General features: G+C 43.6%; 1 protein-coding gene across 2 annotated transcripts; it reads left to right on the top strand.

The window, feature by feature from the left end:
* The first annotated feature begins 1,190 nt into the window (after positions 1-1,190).
* Positions 1,191-18,225, top strand: TMEM215 (transmembrane protein 215). 2 transcript variants are annotated; one of them, XM_070066112.1, is made up of 3 exons: positions 1,191-1,837; positions 2,079-2,775; positions 18,058-18,225. In XM_070066112.1, the coding sequence occupies exons 2-3, from the start codon at positions 2,126-2,128 to the stop codon at positions 18,116-18,118; spliced, it is 711 nt and encodes a 236-aa protein (XP_069922213.1). In that variant the 5' UTR covers positions 1,191-1,837; positions 2,079-2,125; the 3' UTR covers positions 18,119-18,225. The 2 variants fall into 2 exon arrangements, with proteins under 2 accessions (XP_069922213.1, XP_051687446.1); XM_051831486.2 differs by lacking the exon at positions 18,058-18,225 and having other exon boundaries at positions 1,194-1,837; positions 2,079-7,580.
* Positions 18,226-21,812: the final 3,587 nt, after the last annotated feature.

Consider the following 21,812-nt stretch of genomic DNA (forward strand, 5'->3'; position numbering starts at 1 on the left):
CCCCACAGACAGGTCCTGGGTGATTTGGCTTCTGCCCTGCATGAGGGCACTGATTATGGTGACATGTCACGAATGTACAGGTGCTCACATCCGAGGGGACTTCACAAGTTCATGCAACATGGAATTAAAGGATAAGTTTATTCGGGTGCAAAAAAAATTGAAATCCATGTGTAGTTTTTCATAATATGTATTTTCTGTGAACTTGCTGGATGACCCCTCACATATACACCTGTGTGTGTGTGTGTGTGTGTGTGAGAGAGAGAGAGAGAGAGAGAGAGAGAGAGAGAGAGATGTGCTATTTTTCAAACAGGCTTGTACCAAGAATTGTGCTGGGAACTTTCATTTATTTAATCTTCACAAGGCTCCCTCGTATGTGGTATCGAGATTCTCATTTTACAGATAGTTCCACTGATTCTCAAAGAGCTCACGTCACTTGCTCAGAAACACACAGCTAGATTAAGCGGCACAACTGAAGGCCAAAATCCTTTCCCCCAAGGCAGTCCCTTGACATGAAAGAGTTTACCCACACCATCTGCTCCCCAGCGCCCTTCCATCCCCTAGCGGGCCGCCCTGTTGAAGAATCACAGCTAGTACTGGCCATGACCATGAAGTAGAGGGCTTCATCCACCTCCACCTACCGACGAACATGCGAGAAGAAGATCTGGGTTTTCCACGCCCGCATCAGCAAGCGAGAGGATGGCCCAGGCCTAGAGCTGCAAGGCGGGGCGGTGCTCCCTGCCCACAAGTCAAGGCGGGGATGAGCACCTCCAGGTCCAGGAGCCCTCCTCCCTCGCCCCGGTTTGCGTGGCTGGCATCACGCCTGTTGAAGTGGGCTCAGGACCCCACGGACGCCCTCTCCAGAGTCTGCAGGTAGAAGGCCAGCGGGAGGATCTCCGGCGACTCCTGCGAGGCCTAGGCCAGGCCTTGCCCCCACCCCTCACCACCCACTCAGCCTGGGCGTTAGCCCCATACGCTCTGGCCGAGCAGCCTGCCCCTGGCTAAAGCCCTTCCGCGCGCCGCGCCCCCAGCACAGGACCCAGAGCCGTCCGTGGGCACTGGCCGCTGGAAGGGTGCAGCCCTGAGAGCCAGGGGCCTTGAGGGAGCCTCTGGGGCTGCCGCCAGTGTGGTCGGTCCACCAGGTTTGCAGCTGAGAAGGGTGCGAGTACCCGATGGTCATCTCCTGCTAGCACCTAATCTGCGAGCGCGGACAGGGAGTCCAGGCACAGACATTCCAACCACCGTCCCGTGGGCAAATCGACCTGGGGTTCGCTGTCCCGCCTCCGCCTCCCGCAGCCTTGTACTAACCCAGCCCTTCCCGGGCCTGGGACTCCGGTTCCGCCGCCCAGCTCAGCGCTCTCGGCAGCTGTGCGCCGAGACCCGACGACGAGACCCCGGGCCGCCCCTTCCGCCGGGTGACTCCCCCATCCCACCTCCACGCCGCCCCCTGAGATCTGACCCCTCGCGCCCCCGCGCGTCCCTCCGGAGTTGCGAGCGTGCTGTGCCAGTGATGTAACGGGGCCAGGCTCGCGCGCCGCGCTCCTCTGCTCCAGACTAAGTCCATCCTCCCTCCAGCGGGCGCCTGGCGCTCCGTGCACAGAGCGGGCTCGGGGCTGCGCGGTGGCGGCTTGGCTTCCGGAACCCCGGGGACCCACGGGCTCTGCCTGGACTCACCCTCGGCCACATTCTACACCCCGGAGGCAGAGTCAGTAGGGAGAACCAGCCTGTCCTGCCAGAACCCGAACCCGGGGAGCGCACCCACGGGGCAGCTGTGGTGCAGGTTCCGAAGGAGACTCTGCCCAGCTGCTTTCCCTTCTCCCGGAAGCCGCCAGGAGCTCAGGTACCTCGGGGACCCCCGTCGGCACGTGCATTCTTTTGGGGGTGGGCGTAGACTTCCATAGTGAGAGAGGGAGTGAGGGAGAGAAAGGAGACAGACAATGCCAAGGAACCGTGAGAAAGATAGAGAGACTGGGGGAGACAAGGGGAAGAGTCTGAAGCAAAGAGCAAGAAGGAGACAGAGTTGGTGGGTGGAAACTTAACTTCGATTTTTTTTTAACCCACTGTGATTTCGGCTCTGACAGGAGAGAGGAAGCCCGCTCCCTGGCCCCCAACCTGGATGGAGTGAAAGATGCGGCCTGATGACATTAACCCAAGGACTGGGCTGGTGGTGGCCCTGGTCAGTGTCTTCCTGGTCTTTGGTTTCATGTTCACCGTCTCTGGGATGAAGGGGGAGACGCTGGGGAACATCCCCCTCCTGGCCATCGGGCCGGCCATCTGCCTACCAGGCATCGCAGCCATTGCCCTGGCCAGGAAAACCGAGGGGTGCACCAAGTGGCCCGAGAACGAGCTGCTGTGGGTGCGCAAACTGCCCTGCTTCCGGAAGCCGAAGGACAAGGAGGTGGTGGAACTGCTGAGGACCCCTTCAGACCTGGAGTCGGGCAAGGGGAGCTCTGATGAGCTGGCCAAGAAGGGGGGCCTCCGGGGGAAAACGCTCCCCCAGGGGCAGAGCGAGGTGCCCATGGCCAGCTCCATCACCACCCCTACACCCACAGAGGAGGGAGAATGTCAGAGCCTGGTCCAGAGTGGGCATCGGGAGGAGACATCCAGATACCTGGATGGCTACTGTCCCTCAGGCAGTTCCCTCGCCTACAGTGCCTTGGACGTCAAGGGCTCAGCCTGGGACAGATCCGACTGCCCTGAGCCGGAGGACAGCATCTTCTTTGTGCCCCAGGACAGTATCATCGTTTGCTCCTACAAGCAGAACAGCCCCTATGACAGGTACTGTTGTTACATCAATCAGAGCCAAGGCAGGTGGGACCATGAGACCATAGTCTAAGCTTTGCATACCAGGGCTGCCATGCTGATGAACATGACAGCCAGCTGCCAACGGAAGGCGACTGCTCTGCTCCAACAGCCTTCAGGCTGTTAGAAATGGACCTGGTATGTGACGGGTGTGCAGACTTCTGGTGCCTGAGAGGCATGTGTGGATATAGGCATTTTGGAGAAGGCTGGTGAGGGGAAGGATGCTGGGGAGGGCAGGAAGCACTTGGATTGCTTCTTCACAGACTGAAACAACGTTGACTGTTTTGTAAAATAACGGAAAGAGTGCCTAACTCTGGAGTGGGCTGCAGATGCAGGCATCAGAGGAACCCAGGGACACTGAGCTGCTTTGTCTGAAGAAACCAAAAGAAAAAAGTCAGTGCTCCATTATATGAAATCAGTTCTATCTGGCGAAAAGCTTTTCACACCTTATGTTGACTGATTTAAAAAAAAAAATCAAAACAGAATAGTCAAATCCCCCTTAGAAGGGATTGTTTTTGAGAAAGGGGAATTAAAGACAGTTGAATTATGTAATTGAGTTTTATGGCATTATCCTTTGACCAGATCATGATTTCAAGTAAAGTAAGTAAGTATGACCAGCTAGGTGAAAAGTAATATTTTTGGATGAAGAGGTTACTTCTTAAAGTTTTGTCTAAATTGATTTTCTGGGTCTTTCTCTGAAATGCTTTTTTTAAACATCGATTATCATTCATGTATAATTTCCTCACCAGGTGCAGAATGACTTAATGTAATGTTTTCATAGATTAGAATTTGTTTTCATCAGGACAGAATGAAGTTTACATATGTAGCCAAGTGTCTGAGAGATATGAACTGGTAACCCTGATTTCTACATGCCTTTTAAAATCTCAGAATTAGAAAGTCAACACCTTAGTCCTGAATGCTGTGCAGAATTTGTTTGAAATGCAATGGTTAAACCTTTGGAAGTATCATTATTTGTTCATGTATTCAATACCGCCACAGGCTTCTGTTCACCAATGAAATAAGGCTTAAACTATGAGAGGAAACTGAAGCCCATATTGTATCAAGTTCACCTTGTCAGTGAGCATTACATGATAAAAATCTCTATTTTGTACATTTTCACTGCTGAGGAGGAAAAAAATTCACAAACAAAATCACAATGGCAACTTAAAATTGTATTTCCTATTGCACAAGTTCAACCACAATAGATAAGAGGCAATCAACCACAATACCATTTGTTCTCTTTTGAAGAGAAATATTACATTATTTTTAGGAATGGCAGTAGATTTCATCTTGAAGATTAGGATAAACAATGATTTTAGGTAGTCAATTTGTCACCTTCTCCTAAGAGGAAAACTGAGGACAATAATTTGGGGCATCCTTCTGTGTATTTCAAGTCTAACTCTGCAATTCTTAAGGGTAGCACTTGTTCTGTCTTAAGAATTGTGCTGTTAAAAATTACTATTTTCACATCAAGTTCAAGAATAAAAGTATGTAAATCTTTTGAGTTGGGCTTCAATGTCAGAAAATGAAACACATGATTTTGGGCCAATTTTATCTTCTTGTATCTGTTTCCTACTCTATGAAGGCAGGCCCTGACTTACACCAAATTATTTTTATCATCCATTCCCAGTTTATTCTGTGATATTATGTCAAAGACACCTTTTATATTACCAGTAAATGAATTACAGCAAAATGCATGCCAAAGTTGTGCAATTCATGTTAAAATTATGAGATGCAAATGGAATCGCTACTACTCGAAAGAATTTTATAGGTACATGAAAACAGATTTTCTTATCAATTTTTTAATTAAACACAATATATTCCTGGGAATAAAATTTAAATGCTAGATGTAAAATATTTTTGAGGAGAAATTTATACAAGTTAGTGTAGCTCAAAGTAATCTAATATACAGCCTTGCACTAAATGTAACTGACTTTGGATTGGGGGGTTGGGATAGAGTTTCCTAAAATCACAGAACCCTTTAATTATTCTAATGCATTTTGGAAGCAGGAAATCAAATTTCTATAAAGGTAAACAAAATTGGATAACTCTTAGGAACAATGACTTCCTCTGATGTTATTACTATTGTGGACACCATTAGAGGCGAAGAGAGACCAAGATGGGGAGATGTTCACAGGGACACAGCGACGCTTCCTTGGGGTCTGAAAGCAGATGCTGATACTGTAAGGTTTGGTTTGGGTTTGAAAAAATTACCTCCTGATTTTGGGGATCCAGCTCAAATTGTTTCCCAGCACACACACACACACACACACACACCCCAATTTCCAAATCAAGGGTCAACCACTGGTTTAGAGAAAGAAGAGAAGTTCATTCCAATCAGCAGCTGCAGCAAATTATTCATATAAATATATGTGACATGTGATCACTGTTCCTGGTAGCCCTCAATAGCTCCCAGATACAAATTCAGGTAGCCATTGATTTTCATCATTTTGCTATTAATCCAAATAATCATTTCTACTTGATTTTAAGTAGGCATTTTATTTTTGAAATTTCTCTGTTGACTTTCTGTTGCTCTCCATTTCTATTTATTAGCCTGTGTTCTTTTTCCAAACTGTGTCTTGATTACTACATGTGAATTCAGTCAAGATATCCAAGCTGGTGCATATTAGACAAGTGTTTCAAGGTTTATTTTCCACTGCAATCATGCTGACAAACCAAATCCTGACCTGGTCAGTTCAGGTTCCTCCAATCCCTGTTAACCATTGCCTTTGCAGAAGTTTTGATATTATCTAATTTAATATCCATTTGACTGGCAAACATAGGAAAGGCAGGCTCATCCTTTTAAATGATTTTTCCCTTTTGTAAAGCTCAATCTCTACTTATTTATTAATACATACCATCTGCACCCACAGTATCATTTATTTGTTGAATTCACTATTGTTGCCACTACTATATTTTGTCACATAAAAATTTTTTGAAAATTCACAATCCAGTTATACTAACAGAACTACTATATAAGAATACATCATAGAAAATAGAATTTAAAAATGGATTTATTTCCAGGCAAAAAAATCTTCAAACCCATGCATATCAGGGCTCTCCAAAAAGTCTATAGAAAATACATATTATGGAGAAAAAAACAATGCATGGATTTTGAAAATTTTCACATCAAAATAAACTTACCTTTTGCTTCCATTTTTCCAAGAACTTTTAGAAGTACCCTAATATTTTCTTTTGATATTGTATTTCTCATGCCTCCTCCACCTTCACATACAGCTTCCCTATTATACATCTGTTTTTCCTTGTCTCTTCTAATTATATCCTAAGGATGTTTTCATGTCTCTATATAGTGTTCCTCATTATCAGGCAACAAGTGTAATATGCTATTTTGGTGTTGTTTTGTAATTTATCATGCCATTCCTTATCACTCACCAGATTTCAAGTTTTATGAATAGTTTTGTGTATGTTTCTATTGTTGATAACTCTGCTATATTATTTGTTGTATTCCACAGAGATAAAACTTTACAACTGAGAAGCTATCTCCTTGAAAACAAGAGATAGTGGGGTAGAAATGTGTAAAAAGATTCAGAGTCCTCCATATTATTGTTTTGGTCTTTTCTTCACTCATGTGGCTCTAAGACATAGGGTGAGAGACACCATGATGCGTCCTCAAAAAGATCCTCCCATCAGGAGCAGGGCTAGTATTTTTAAGAGTAAGATGAGACCTCTCCCCAGGTACGACACCCCTTGTGTCTTTCTCGAAATGAGTCTACACAGGTGGCAGTCTTCAGGAGCACAATGTTCAACAAGCAAAATGATAAATGGACTTAAACAGTAATAAATACCTTGTAATATTCCAAAAGCATTTTCGTAAAGTACCTCACTGTATGTTTTGTAATATATTTCATATGTATGTGTATTGCTACTTATGAGTGACTTACAAATGACCTGAAATTTCAGGAACTCAAAAGACTCTGTCCATGAGTTTTCTGTGTCAACTCTTTACCAAGAAAAATTAAACTGAAGATGGAAATGCGGACAAATGCTTGGCTCAACCAAACAGCTCAATAAAGGACTGAACTCCTTTCAGCCTCCTGTCCAGTTGACATAAAATCAGTGTAAACCCCCTAAGTCTGGGAAATAGCTGATTTCTCACAGGGTCTTCACTCTAGGGTCCCCCAACTGAAGAAGTCTATACAAGTTGAGTACCCCTTCTCTGAAATGCTTGGGAACAGGAATGTTGCAGATTTCAGCATTTTTTAGATTTCGGAATATTTTCGTAGGCTTTACCAGGCGGTCACCCCTAATCTGAAAATCTAAAATCCAAAATGTATTGAAAAACCAAAAGGTTTGGGGTGTTGGAGTACTTCATCAGGTTTTCAGATTAAGGTTGCTCAGCCTGCACATGATGCAACCCAGATACTCAAACACGCACGGACTACGTTCCTTGGCCTTTGGAAGTTGTGCCTGGGCCTGACCCTTGTTAGGGATCTTTTCTTTATCTTTCCCTGTATTCCTCCTCCTAACCCCAGATTAGAGCCCGCAGACTTGGTATCCTTGGTGACAACGTGAGGCTTTGCATGCTTTCTCCCTAATAAGATACAGAGTTAGAAAATGGACCAAATATGAAATGGAACATGAAGCTATTAAAAACCTCTTGTGTGCTCTTTGACAAATCTCCAGAAAGTTAAATATAAAATATAGTTTTGCAATTAATCACTTTCTTATTTTTCATGGTAATGAACTACAGTATATAAAATAATTCTTTAGTCTAAGGCAAAGCCACATTTGCTTGAAAATAAATGGACTTTTGAAAATCACTTGCTGTATGTAATTCAACATCAAGAATACGGGCAGTAACGTTCTATGGAGGTGATTAGAGCCCCTCGGAAAGGCCCACTCTGCACCTGTGCCCCTGCTTCCTACCACAGCTCGCTGCAGCAGCTTCTGCTATTCCTGATTTTGCCCTGTAGCCAATCACCCTGAGCCTTTCCCTCAGCCTTTTTCTCACCTAATGCCCTAACATCCTTCAAGGACCAGCTGCTACATCTCCCACAACCTTCTGGGTTTTCTCACTGAGAACTAAAATGTCTGTTCTTCTCTGGTCTGACCAGGCTGCCCACCACTGTCACTGCACACGTTAGTTAAACATGTGTCCATCTCTCCAATCACAATGTGAGCTCTTTGGGGGCAGGACCCCACTTATCCATCTTTCTACCTACCTGCCCCTACCAGTGCATACCCTGCCTTGTTAAGTGACAACTCTACCTTGCACCATTTAGGTTACCCTCAAACCTACCTCCCTTAAGAACTGATTTAGTCAGCAACACTGGGGGTTAAAATATGCTTCTGTGGGTTGGGGCCTCATATGTATTATGCAAATACATTGTTCCTTTGGGGGAACCACATCTTACATAACAAGGAGAAGAAAGAGAAAAACCTGTCCAGAACATTCCCCCTCCCTCCATGACTGACCTAACTACTGCTCCCCTCCCCTTTCACCCAATGAGTCAGGGACTGCACCAAACACCTGACAGGCGCTGGTGGTTCCAGGAGGATGTGACTTCTAATCTTTCCAAGGGAAAGAAGGCAAATCAATGCACTCAGGCTAACCCTGCAAGTAGGTCAGCAAAATGTAATTCCCCAGCTTTGACTCCTACCCCTCTATTAAGCTTCCCTCCGATAATTCTCACCAGAACTTTCAGGACCACCTGAGTATTCTCTCGGTTGATATTGAAGAGCTGAGTTGCAGATCCTCATCCCCTACCCCGGTGCAGTTCCCTTTCTTCATAAAGGCTGTGAGAGACTTAGACACCTTGGCTTGTGATTCGGAGAAGCCCTAGTTTGGTCTGAAACAACACGATGGTGCTGTTCAGCAATTTCCGAGAGCAGTAGTTGAGGTCAGGCTCAATAACTTCTGACTTGTAAAATTTGTTCTGTGAACTCCTGACTGTCTGTGGAATATTGACATTTGATTCGAGTTAACACTTTTTCTTGACCACGGTGAATGCCCGCATCTCCTTCGATGATAGTAAGACCCTCTTTGAGAAGGGGTAGGCAGGAAAGCAAATGGAGAGGCTGTGCTGAGCTGTCAGCAGAGGGGAGCGAGCCAGCAGTCCCCAACTGAGCCAGTCCCTGCTGTGGTATCCACTCCTCCTCCGCTCCCCCTGGAAATCACCATTACTCATCTATAACAGAAAAGCAAATGCTAGCAAATGCACCAAGAGAAAACAAACCAAACAGAAAGACGTTTGAAAATGTAAAGCAAAGAGCAAAATGCTAGATAATTTTGATATATTTTTAAATGCCTAAGCAAATAAGTATGTATACTTAAAAGTATATTCCCAAAAAATGGAAAAATTTAGCTAGAAATATCCTGCTAGACAGAGTTAAAAGAAATACAAAATAGCATCCAACAAGAGCAAATGAGTAAAACAAAGCAAAAAAAAAAAAAGACCAGGAAGTACAATAAAAACCAAGAAATTAAAGGAATATAGAGTGAACAAAGATTACAAAGCTGAAGGTGGTTCAGTCAAATAATTGCAAATGTTCAAATTCCATCAAACTTTCCTACTGAAAAATTGCAAGCCACAATACGGAAGCCAGGGCTGAGAGTCTGACAGCATGATCCAGGCTGGAGCTAGAGCAGAGCAGCAGAGACTGAGCTCAGTCCCAGGCAGGACCCCACACACATACACCAAGGCAGGCGCTCACCCTTCACACTGCAGGAACACAGAGCCCAGCTGGTTTTTTGGCTCAGACACCAGGAGCAACAGGCCACAAAAGCAAGAAATAAGCAACAGGATTGCATTACAGTAAGAAGCTTCTGCACAGCAAAGGAACAAAGGAAACAACCAAAGAATGAAGAGATGACACACGGGGTGGAGGGAGTGGATTTTTGCAACCCAGACATCTGATAAGAGGTTACAATTCGAAAAACACAATGAACTCAAACACTCAACATCAAATCCCGGATAACTCAATTTTAAAATGGGCAAAGACATTTTTCAAAGAAGACATACAAATGGCCAATAGGTATATATGAAAAAAAAGTTCAATATCATTAATCATCAGAGGAAAGCAAATTAAAATGACACTGAGATATCACCTCAGATCTCTTAGAGTGGCTTGTTATCGAAAAAGATAAGAAATGTTGGCAAGGATGTGGAGAAAAGGGAATCCTTGCACACTGTTGGTGAAAATGTAAATTAGTATGTAGTTTCTTCAAAAAAAAAACCCAATAAATACAGTTAGCATGTGATTGAATAACCCCACTATTGGGTATATGAAGTCAGCACATCAAAGAGTTATCTGTGCTGCTGTGGTCATTGCAACATTATTCACAAATTGCCAAGATCGGGAAGCATAAACGTAGTAGACATATGCAGTGGACACCATTCCACCAGAAAAAGGAAAGGAGGAAATCCTGCCAATGATAGCAATGTGACTGAAACTGGGGGCCATGATGCTAAGTGAAATAACCACACACAGGAAGACAAATACCACACGGTCTCACTCATATGTGGGATCTAACAAAGTCTAACTTGGAGTAAAGAGGAGGAATACACTTCTGAGATCTATTAATGACCAGAGATAATAACAACATGGTGTATATTTCAAATTTGCTACTAGACTTGATGTAAATATTCTCGTTACAGAAATTGGTATTTTAGGTGATTGTGTTAATTAGCTTGACACAGTCTCCAAACATACACAAATATCAAAACATCACATTGTACCCTATAAATATATAGAATTATCTGTCAACTACAAATAAAAATAAAATGGCCAGGTTACTATGGAGATATATCAGAAATCTGATTATAGACTTTCCATCCCACTCTTGGGAATTTACCCAAAGGAAATAAAATCAACATATGAAAAAGTTACCAGTACCCCCATGTTCATTGCAGCTCAATTTACAACAGCTAAGATATGGAGTCAAACCAGATGTCCATCAACTAAAGACTGGATAAAGAAATTAGGGTATACATACACTATGAAATACTATACAGTGGTTAAAAAAAATGAAATCCTGTCATTTGCAACAAAATGGATGCAATTGGAAACCATTACACTTAGTGAAATAAGCCAGTCCCAAAAAGACAAATCCCATATGTTCTCTCTGATCTGTGGTTAATAGAGTTTCTAAAAGGTAATCTATAGGAGTGAAATTGACACTTTGTGATGTGATGATTTTGAACAGCCCTTTTCTTGACTGTTGAGGAACAATGCTTTTTGTTTGATTGGTTTTGTTTTATTTTTTCTTTATACTATTTGTTGAACTCTCTACCTAGTGTAGGGTTAATCTTATGAGTATGAAGTTAACTGAAAATAGATCTTTGCAAAGAATAAGAACGGGAATGGGAATAGGAAGAAGGGTAGGAGTATAGGTGGGAGGGAGGTAGAGGGGGAAGAATCACTATGTTCCTAAATCTGTATATATGAAATTTCATGAAGTTGGTATTCCTTAAATAAAATTTAAAAATAAATAAATAAATGCACATATACATAAAATTAAAATAAATTGCCAGGTTCTGCAGGCTGGAGCTGGCCAAGGCTCTGCACTAGGGTGCAACTGGAAGCACAGGGCCACAGCCTGATTTACACCCCTGACCCAGGCATGCTCTTCAGCCACATCCTGTTACGTGGCGCTATGCCACGCAGAAAGCCCACATAGAAAGGACGTCGTGGCTGCTCTGATGCTGTCCTCTCCCCAGTTTCTTGATGCATTTATGGACCTGGCCATTTCTAATCTGGATGATGCTGCCAGCCTGCTTGCCCTGGGAAGGTTCTGGACTCGGTGCGGGTGCCCCTGCAGTCCCTGCATGATGGTGTGGAGGCCCGCCCAGGAGCAGCCACCAGAAGCTCTTCAGAAGTCTGGTCTCCCAGAATCTGGCTCTGTCTGGGACCTTAAGACTTGGTTCCTCATTAGAGACAACCCTCCATGAACCTGCAGAACCTGAGAGGAGGATGTTGGACCTGAGAATGCAGGGAGGGGCAGAGAACACTTTCCTCTCCTGGGCCTCAGGAATGGTGGATGATCCCAGATTAAAAGAAGGAGATATGTGTGCAGCATGGTGTGAGCTAAGGGGCCGTCCAACTCATGACATCAGGGACAAACACCCCTGATGCCTCCCAGGGGCCCTGGCAGGTTCCCATGCCTGCCTCCTTCCAGGTACATCTATATACAACCTAGCAGCCCCCAGGCAGGCACGTGTACAATCTGGGACCACACGCAGCCCAACATCTTCAGCCCATCACGTCCAATTTAACCAGGAAGTAGTAGTAGGGGCCCGATTGGTCACCGCACCTTGCTCCTTGCAGGGAAGGAGGGGCTTGTGAAGCAGGTGAGGGTCCTTCCCAGCCTCCACGTGGCTGCTCTCCTGGTCCGGTACAGCCAATGCTTCCTGGAGAGGACAGAGGCAGAGAACGCACTGTGTCTCCTGAAAGTGGCCCCGCTCTCACCCAAGGGTCTACCAAAGCCGTGCCCCCTGAAAGTGGGAGGCCTTCTAAGCCAATCCCATTCCTGGTTCTTCCCCCGAACACCAGAGGGAGCTGTTCTTAAATGAAAATATCTGCTATAAGGCTAGCTCCTGCAATCCCCATCCCCGGGGATACTTCTCATTATTATAGACAGTTTGATACATGGGGAACTTTATTTTCTCATTACGGACAGGCCAACAATAATTAGGATGTTGACCAGATTTATATCTCTGTGAACCAACATTCCAACATTTTATGTGCTTCAAAGTGTCCTTTAATTTCTCTCTTATTCCAGCTGCCTGGAATTTAAGTGCCTTAATACACAGATATATCTGTCATTCTCAAGGAGTCTCCCATGAAATGTTTGTTACATAATACGTTGTGTGTGTGTGTGTGTGTGTGTGTGTGTTACATAATAAAATATTTTGACAAACAGGCATGGGAAATGCTGGGTTACACTAAGATAAACAAAATTTTTTTTTTTTTTTTTTTTTTTTGCTGTCTGTATCCCCAACATTCAGAATAGGACCTAGAACATAAAGGGCACTGAATAAATACCCAGTGTTGACTGGAAGAAAAATCATGTAGGGCCATTTACTAACATTTATCATGCTCTGGGCCATATGACAAAGGGACTTAGTGTGCAGTATCCCATGTAGCTTCTCTCAGACTAGCATCCAGTGAACTACACATGTGAGATCTTGCCCTAATGCCTCAATCTAGAAGCACTCGCCTGTAAAACCAAGCCTCCAGAAACCAGAAAGATTGAAGAACTGAAGGCACATGGGAGAAGTTACATAACCTCCAGAGTCACCCTCATTTTCCTGGACGTGTCGTTTCCCCAGGAACAGTCTCCTAATAAACCGCTCTTCTCCCAGCAGGGAGAAGACGGAGGATCAGGGTGAAGATGAGCTGCAGACATGTGCTACTTCTGGATGTTAACTTCCCTAAGTGTGCCCAACGGGGGGTCCAGGCCCTGCCTTCACTCTAGATAGCAAAACTGGCGAGGAGTTGTTGTTAGAGCTCTAAGAATCTGTAAGATGCAGAGGCAGTATAGCATGGGCACAACACTCCACTGGAAACTGACATCTCTGCCTTTCCTAGTCCCAACCCCATGAGGCCTTTGAACCAGAGCTCTGACCCTTGCCCAAGACTTGAGCAAATATCGTTGAGGCGGGCCAGTAGTTCTCACACTCCAGCATACATCAGAATTACTGGTAGGGCTTGTTAAAACACAGGTTGCTGGTACTCACTTCCAGAATTTCCAACTCAGCAGAAATTACATTTTTTTACACTTGATCTTAGCCAAAAGGCCAAGAAGCAATAGAAATTACATTTTTAAAAAAATTCACAGCCTGTGCCACTTCCTTTCGTGTGTGTGCTTTTCATTGGTTTTTATAGTCCAGAGGCCGGTACAGAATGTGGGTGCAGTTATGTCCCTGGAGCTACTCTGGGATCGAATGTCTGGCACATGGCAGGCACTTAGTAACTAAGAAACTAGATTAATACATAAGTCAGTGAGTTAATGCCTAAGACTGGAACTCCACCTCAGGAGAGTATACCCGACCTTCTATGCTGGGACTCAGCTCTGTCCTTCCCTGCATCTTGCTCCATGTTCCCACGACTCCTTGCCTGTCACCAGACCTTGCAAGTGTGTGCCCAAACCCAGTCCTTTTAAGAAGTGACAAGAAACACATGGGAGCCCAGGTGGGACTGGCCCTCTCTGGACCAGGGACCTGGACCCCCAGTCTGCCTGATAAAAGTCCGCTCCATCGTGGTGGTATCACTTGTCCCAGCCCTGCCTGATGGACTCATCTCCCTATCAAACCATTCCTGAGCACACAGCGGGACCCCAGAGGATGATTCACAGCTACACTGGAGTTGCAGGGAATGTATCTGAACCAGGTTCCAGTGGTGACCTTGGAATAGAGATTGGGATTAGAGATCTTAGAAGCCTTCTCAGAGAGCCAGGGGGAAAAAAAAAGAGAGTGATTTGCTTTATCATTTTCCTTTGTACTGTTTTAGTGCATGGACCCCAACAGCTCATTTTTTTCTTCCCACCCTGTGACTGGTGCCTGCGAACTGTATAGAACAGAAAATAAAACAATGGCCCTGAGAAAGCAATAGAAGGTTTGATGGCGGATGGGGAAAATAAATTCCAAGAATGAGGGTCTCCTCAGGAAACTCAGATAGAAAAATTAAAATTTGTTGCTTATCAATTTCCCAACACTTTAATATTCTGCATGATGCAACTCCACGGGGGCAGCCCAGATAACCCCCTATGCACAGACACCTCACAGAACACTGACCCCTCGATGTTAACGCACAGCCTTCCCACTCTTTTCTTTTGCAGCTTCTGCCACTGTTTCCCTTGGAAACCAAATCAGCAGCTGCTCACAAAGACATCTCTCTCCCTCCTCACTCATCAGTCCCAGGGACTAGCAGCCTATTTTCTTCCTTGTTGAAAACATTTGATGTTGGGGGATGGTGTGCACATTGGGGACAATACAAGAACAGTGCCTACCTGGGTTAATACACTGTGCCATCCGTCTAGCATCCTTTTTCTCCTTCATTTTCTATGCAACACCAGCAGTTTCTTCTCTGTGTTACAATGATTTGAGCACACAAATCTTCTCTACTAGCTATTAGGCTACTCAAAGTCTAGGGAGGACACAGTCTTCTGTTTGTCTTTCCCAACAGAGTACTGACAAAGCACTCTGTTTGATCAAAGGAAGTTGGATGGTGTAATTATTGATTAGCATGGCTATAGTCCAATGATCCAAGTTTTACCAGACATCAGTGATCCCTTCCTAAGTCAACTATTACTATAATCATTGCTAAATGTTCATTTTTCTTTATTCATTCCACAGTTATTAACAGGAATTCTACTCTAAGAAAGAGAATTTCCTTCTTCTCCTTCTATTTATTTGCATATGGGTATGGATTCATGGGTTGTTTTATGCAATAAATTATGATCTATTACTACCATCTTTTTGAGCCATATTCAGATATGATTGACAAATAACTGTCATTTTTAAATTTGTGTACTTATTTTACTTGAGAGTCAAAGAGACAGAGACAGAATGGCAGAGTTCCTATCTGCTGGTTCACTCCCCAGTTGCCCACAGCAACCAGAGCTGGATCAGGTCAAGGCCAGGAGCTAGGAACATAATTCAGATCTCCCAGATTGGTGGCAGAGACCCAACTATTTGAGCCATAATCTGCTGCTTCCCTGTGTATGTATTTGCAGGAAGCTGGAATCAGGAGATTGAACCAGGACTTGGACCCAGATACCATGATATGTGGTATAGGTATCCTATTAGAAGCATAATTAACAGCTAGGTAAAACACTTGCCCTTCAATTTTTAATTATCCATTCATAATTATTTTATGGAGTGGGTGATAATCTGTCACTATAATTTTTAAATAATAAAATTGTCCCAGATTTGGTCAAGGGGACCTCTTTTCAGTTGGCTCTTACATGTCTTTGTTACGTTCCTATGTTGCTTTAAACAATTCTTTATTTTGGGGTCCTGTGTTGTGGCATAGTGGGTTGAGCTGCTGCTTATAATGCCAGCATTCCATATTGAGTCCCAGCTGCTCTGCTTCTGATCCAGCTCCCTGCTAATGTGCTCAGGAAAGCAGCAGAAGATAGTTCAGGTCTCCACATGTGAGAACAGGATGGAGTTCCAGGCTTCTGGCTCCAGTCTGGCCCAGCCCTTGTTGTCATGGCCACTTGGGGAGTGAACCTGCAGAAGGAAAAGACCTCTTTTCTTTTCTCTTTTCTCTGTTTTCTTCCCCCCCTCCCACCATTCTCCCTCTCCTTCATCATCTCCCTTACTTTTTCTCTGTAACTCTTTCAAATAAATAAAATAAATGTTTTTAAAAAATAAAATCCAAATTAGGGAGCACTTTACAAAATAACTAGCTTGTACTTTCCAAAGTACACACTTGTATGCTTCAAGTTCATAAAAGACAAAGATTAAGAACGGATCTTGATTAAATGAGACTGGAGACATGACAGCGAATGTAAAGTATAATCCTGGATCAGATACTCAACCAAAGGGGGAAAGCAACCACTAGTAAACATTATTGAGACAGTTAGCAAAATTATAATAAAGCTTATAGATTACATAATAGCACTATATTGGAGTTAATTTTCTGGTTTTGATCACTGTGCTGTGATTATATAGAAGAAAGTCTTCATTTTCAGGAAATAAATAGCAAAATATCTTATGATTAAAATAGCATGATGTCTGCACCTCATTCTCAAAGTTCAGAAGAATGATGCTATGGTTTGAATGCGTCCCCTCGAAAGTATGCCTTGGAAACTTAATCCCCAGTACAACAGGACTGGGAAGTGGGACCAAAGAGAGGAGTTCAGGTTATAAGGGCTCTGCCCTCACAAATGGATTCATGGGGCCGGCACTGTGGCACAGCAGCACAGCAGATTAAGCCATGGTCTGCAGTGCCGGCATCCCGTATGGGCTCTAGTTTGAGTCCCAGAGGCTCCACTTCCAATCCAATTCCCTGCTAATGGACTGGAAAATCAGTGGAAGATGGCCCAAGTGCTTGGCCCCTGCACCCATGTGGGAGACCCAGAAGAAGCTCCTGGCCTTCGTTGGCCCAGTTCCGGCTGTTGCAGCCATTTGAGGAGTGAACTAGTGGATGGAAGGCCTCTCTCTCTCTCTCTCTCCCCCACTCCCGTAACTCTTCTTTTCAATTAAATAAAGTAAAGCTTAAAAAAAGAAGATTCATGACCATTACAAAAGAAGCTTGAAGCTTCAGAATCACTCTCTTGCCCTCTCTTGTCCTTCTGTCTTCCTCCATGGGATGGGGCAGGAAGAAAGACCTTGCCAGATTCTGGCCCCTTGATCTTAGACTTCCTAGCCTCCATACCTGTAAACTAATTCATTTTTGTTCATTAAAATTAACCAGGTATTCCCTTATATTAGCAAAAATTGAACAAGACAAAATACCAGATATTCTGCTATAACAGCAAAAATGGAACAAGACAAATGATAAGACAAATATAACCTCAGTGAAAGCGAGATGGGAAACTGAATGAAAGGTATATAGCAGCTTTTATTCTGGTCTTGCAAATTTCTACATTTGAAATCAAAATCAGAAGTTGTGGAATCAGACGTTGCAAAAACTGGGTTGGATAAAAGTTGATAATAATGTCAGTTTATTTTCATTTGTTTATGCCCCACCATATTCTAAAAAGGACTAAAAGTAATTTAAAACCCTATATAGTCAATGTGATTTTTAAAATGGTCTTCTGCAGGATTTTTCTAGAGGCAGACACTGAGCCAAGGATGTTAGTTTATTTGAAACACAATCCTAGAAAGCATCAGTAGAGGAGTGGAAAGTGAGAAACAACCAAGAGGTACTACTGAACAAGTTGCAGCAGTGGGCAACTTGGACTTAGTTCTGCCTGGGACATAGTGTAGAGCAAACCTTAGAAACGGCCCCATTCTGAAGAGCAAGGAAGCTAGCGTACTAATCTATCCATTCCATTAGCTATCCATTCTGTCATTAGCTGAGGGATGCTCTCAAGAAGGCATTAAGTCCAAGGTACTGCCTTGTACACAGCTGAGCAGGCTACAGTACCCAGGGAGAATTCTTTTATATATATATAATAATTTGACAGCCAGAGTAACAGAGAGAAGGAGAGACAGAAAGATCTTCCAAATGGCCACAATGACCAGGGCTGGGCCATGCTGAAGCCAGGAGCCAAGAGCTTCTTCTGGGTCTTGCACGTAAGTACAAGGTCCCAAGCACATGGGCCATCTTTTTCTGCTTTCCCAGGTGCATTAGCAGGGAGCTGGATCAGAAGTGGAGCAACCAGGACTCGAACCGGCACCTATAAGAGATACCAACACTGCAGGCTGTGGCTATAACCTGCTGTGCCACAGCACTGGCCCCCCAGAAAGAACTCTTAAGGAAGAGTCCTAAGGGCTGCATATGGAAGACTGCCAGGTTAGTGTGCACTTATACAGTACTTGGCAGCTGTGAGTGGGTCCTGACTACATCTACTACCATACACAAGCAAATCAAGGACAAAAGAAAGGGATGAATCAGGTGTGGTTGGTGCACAAAGTGAATAACTTGAAGTCCTATGACTAGAATATGCACTTTCATCAGTGGTCAACAACAGATGTGTGAGATAAAATGGCTACCCTCAAGTTTGTTGTCACTAATTTCTAAATGTTTTCCATAGCAGTAAACAAATAAATTTGCATCCATTGCTTTTTTTGGGGGTAAGAGTTCTAGAAGTATGCTATCATGAAAAGTTGTGCACCCTCTTACCCGTAGAAACTTCTCTGCTTCAAAACTTAAGGGTTCACCAGGATTTGGTGAGTGACTTGGTTTTTCCTACCAGCATATCGTACTCTTTGAGATTTTGAAGTTATAAACTCTCAGCTTGAATATTCTTAGACTAGAAATATTTTAAAGTAGATTCTCACTTGGCAGTTTCTTTATCTTGTGGATCATGGAAAGCTCTTCACATTCATCAACGTCCTCAAAAGGCTTCTCTTTGCGACTCATCCACACTTAATCTTAATTAATTAATCAACCCTTCAGACCAGCTCTGACAAGGACTCAGGAGGAAGGTCCTGGGTCACTGGCTCTCTAAAATGAATTCTTCACATCCCATGACACTGCTGGGTCCTGTTTTCAAAGGATCTTTGCCAAGTGCCATGCCCCCTCTGTCAACCAAGGAAACCCTACAGTAAGAACATGAATTAAAAAAACCAGGTCTCACCCTGAAAAAATTATCATTCAGTTTCTGGTCCAGCATGTAAGGAGATTCAAAGTCATCGCTCCACCCAAATAACAAGTAAAAATTTGGACAAATTAAAAATCAGTATCTTCTTAGATCGAGCTGCTGTTCCCCAAACCTAAAGAGAAAGATAATGCAGAAAAATCACAATTTATCGAAGCAGAAACCTCTACAGGCATGAGTACCAGGGTAAGAAAAACCTGAACCTTAACTGACAAATGGCTAGAGGCTCAGGGTAGACAAATCTGAGAGAGAAAAATTCCAGATAGACCCCCCACAGTTTTCCAAGTCTTGCCTCCTAGAGCTCTCCCAGTTTAATCATAGTAAATCAGAACAATCCCTTGTGCTTCCAGCAGGGAAAGAGAAGATACACCAGAACATTCTACCCTTAAGGCCTACCCTCAAGAGAAACCAAGAGTCTAAACTTTTAGAGATTTATCAGAGCCTGACAGACCTAGAGGGAGTGAAATAATACCCAGTTCTAGTCTTGGTAAGCCATGCTGTCACATGTATGGGGAGAGGAGATTGAGTGGCACTTGTGAAGTTCACCCCACAGGGACATCATCTCCCTAAAAGGCTGAGAGACCTGACCATAGAACTACATGTACTTCCCCTCCCTTTAAACCTATCACCACTTCATTAAGGACCTGCTGAACAGAGTTCCTTTCACCCAGTGCACTTGCCAAGATTTCTATTAAAAATTACAGGACATTCTAAAAGGCAAAACAAACAAAAATATCCCTTTTTGAAGAGACAAAGCATTAGAACCAGACTCAAGTATGGCAGAGATTTCTAAATTATCAGACTACAAATCTAAAACTAAGAGCTTGGGGCCAGCACTGTGATATATTGGGTTAAGCTGCCATCTGCAGCACCAACATCCCATATGGGTGCCAGTTCAAGTCCCAGCTGCTCCACTTCCAATCTACCTCCCTCTAATGGCCTGGGAAAGCAGCGGAGGATGGCCCAAATGTTTGGGCTGCTGCCACCCATGTGGGACACCCAGATGAAGCTCATGGGTCCTGGTTTCTGCCTGGCCCAGCCTTGGCCATTGTGGTTACCTGGAGAATGAACCAATGGATGGCAAATCTTTCTCTTTCTCTCTGTCTCTCCCTCTCTTTCTGTAGCTCTAACTTTCAAATAAGTAAATATATCTTTAAAAAAATAAAACCTAAGGACTCTAGTCAATGTATAAGAATAGATAGAAACTCTAAGAAAAAATCAAAAAGAGAGCAGGTGTTTGTACAACAGTTAAGGTGCCACTTGGGATGCCTACCTACCATATCAGAGTGTCTAGCTTTAGAGTACAGCTTTGCTCCCAAATCCAGATTTCTGCTAATACAAATTCTAGGAGTAGGCAAGTGATGGCTGAAGTACTTGGAGACCTGGACTGAGTTCTCAGCTCTCAGCTTCAGTCTGGCCCATCCCCAGCCATTGTGGACATTTAGGGAGTAAACAAGTAAATGGAACATGTATATCTTTGTCTATGGCTCACTCACACACTCTTCTCTGACTCTCTCTGCTTTTCAAATAAATTAAAAAATTGATTCATGGAAAATGGAATTAAAAGATAAAAATAATTTTAAAGAATCAAAAAACAAATGCTAGAGCAGTAATTTTTTTACAATTTGTTTTTACTTATTTGAAAGGCACAGTTACAGATATAGGTAGAAATAGACAGAGAGGGAGGTCCTCCATCTGCTAATTCACACCCCAAATGGTGCCAATGACCTGGCTCTGGGCCAGGCAGAAGTCAGGAGCCAGGAGCTTCTTCCAGGTTTCCCACATGGGTGCAGCGGTCAAGCACTAAGCCACCTTCCACTGCTTTCCCAGATGCATCAGCTGGGAGCTGGATTGGAAGGAGAGCAGACGGGACCTGAACTGGCTCCCATATGGGATGCCGGCGCTGCAAGCCAGGGCATTAACTCACTGTGCCACAGTGCTGGCCTCTGTAATAGTAATTAGGAAATCCTTTGATGGGCTCAACAGCAGACTGGATATCAGTCAGGGAAGAATTTCCAAGATTGAGAATATGTCAATAGAAACTTCCATGGAATGGGAGAGGGAGCGGGAGATGGGAGGGTTGTGGGTGGCAGGGAAGTTATGGGGGGCAAAAAGCCACTGTAATCCATAAGCCATACTTTGGAAATTTATATTTGTTAAATAAAAGTTAAAAAAAGAAACTTCCAGAACTAAAAAGCAAAGAGAAAAAAAGATAGAATAGAAAATCCAAGAACTGTGTGACAACTACAAAGTATATAAAGTGCTTAGTGGGAATTTCAAAAGGAGAAGAAAGAAAGGAACTGAAGCAAGCTTTGAAGCAACAATTACTGAGAATTTCCCCCAAATTAATGGTGGACCCAACCACATATCCAAGAAGATGAGGGAACATCAAGCAGGATAAGTCCCATCTCCTCTGCCTCCCCAAAACGCCAAAGCATATCTTCAAGTCACAATAAAATCAAGATAAAAATCTTGAAAGAAATCAGAACATATTACCTATAAGGAGAAAAAATAATCACATCTGACTTATCCTCAGAAATCACACAAACAAGAGAGTAGAGTGAAATATTTAAAATGCTGAGAGAGAAAAATCACCAACCTACAATTTTTCATCCTGTGAAATTATTCTTCAAAAATGAAAGAGAAATAAAGGCTTCCTCAAACAAAAAAAAATAGGGTGCTTGTAGCCAGTAGACCTGTCTTGCAAGAAATGTTAAATGTTCTTCAAAGAGAAGAAAATTATATGTCAAAAACTATAAGCTACACAAGGAAAGGA

The sequence above is a fragment of the Oryctolagus cuniculus genome, chromosome 1 (assembly GCF_964237555.1).
Source record: "Oryctolagus cuniculus chromosome 1, mOryCun1.1, whole genome shotgun sequence".
NCBI lineage: Eukaryota > Metazoa > Chordata > Mammalia > Lagomorpha > Leporidae > Oryctolagus > Oryctolagus cuniculus.

What these genes read in the sequence shown, in the direction of transcription:
- TMEM215 (XM_070066112.1), top strand. Translation starts at nt 2,126, where the DNA reads ATGCGGCCTGATGACATTAACCCAAGGACTGGGCTGGTGGTGGCCCTG. An exon ending in CAGAACAGCCCCTATGACAG is followed by an intron (nt 2,776 to 18,057) that starts GTACTGTTGTTA and finishes CTGCTTTCCCAG; the next exon opens with GTGCATTAGCAGGGAGCTGG.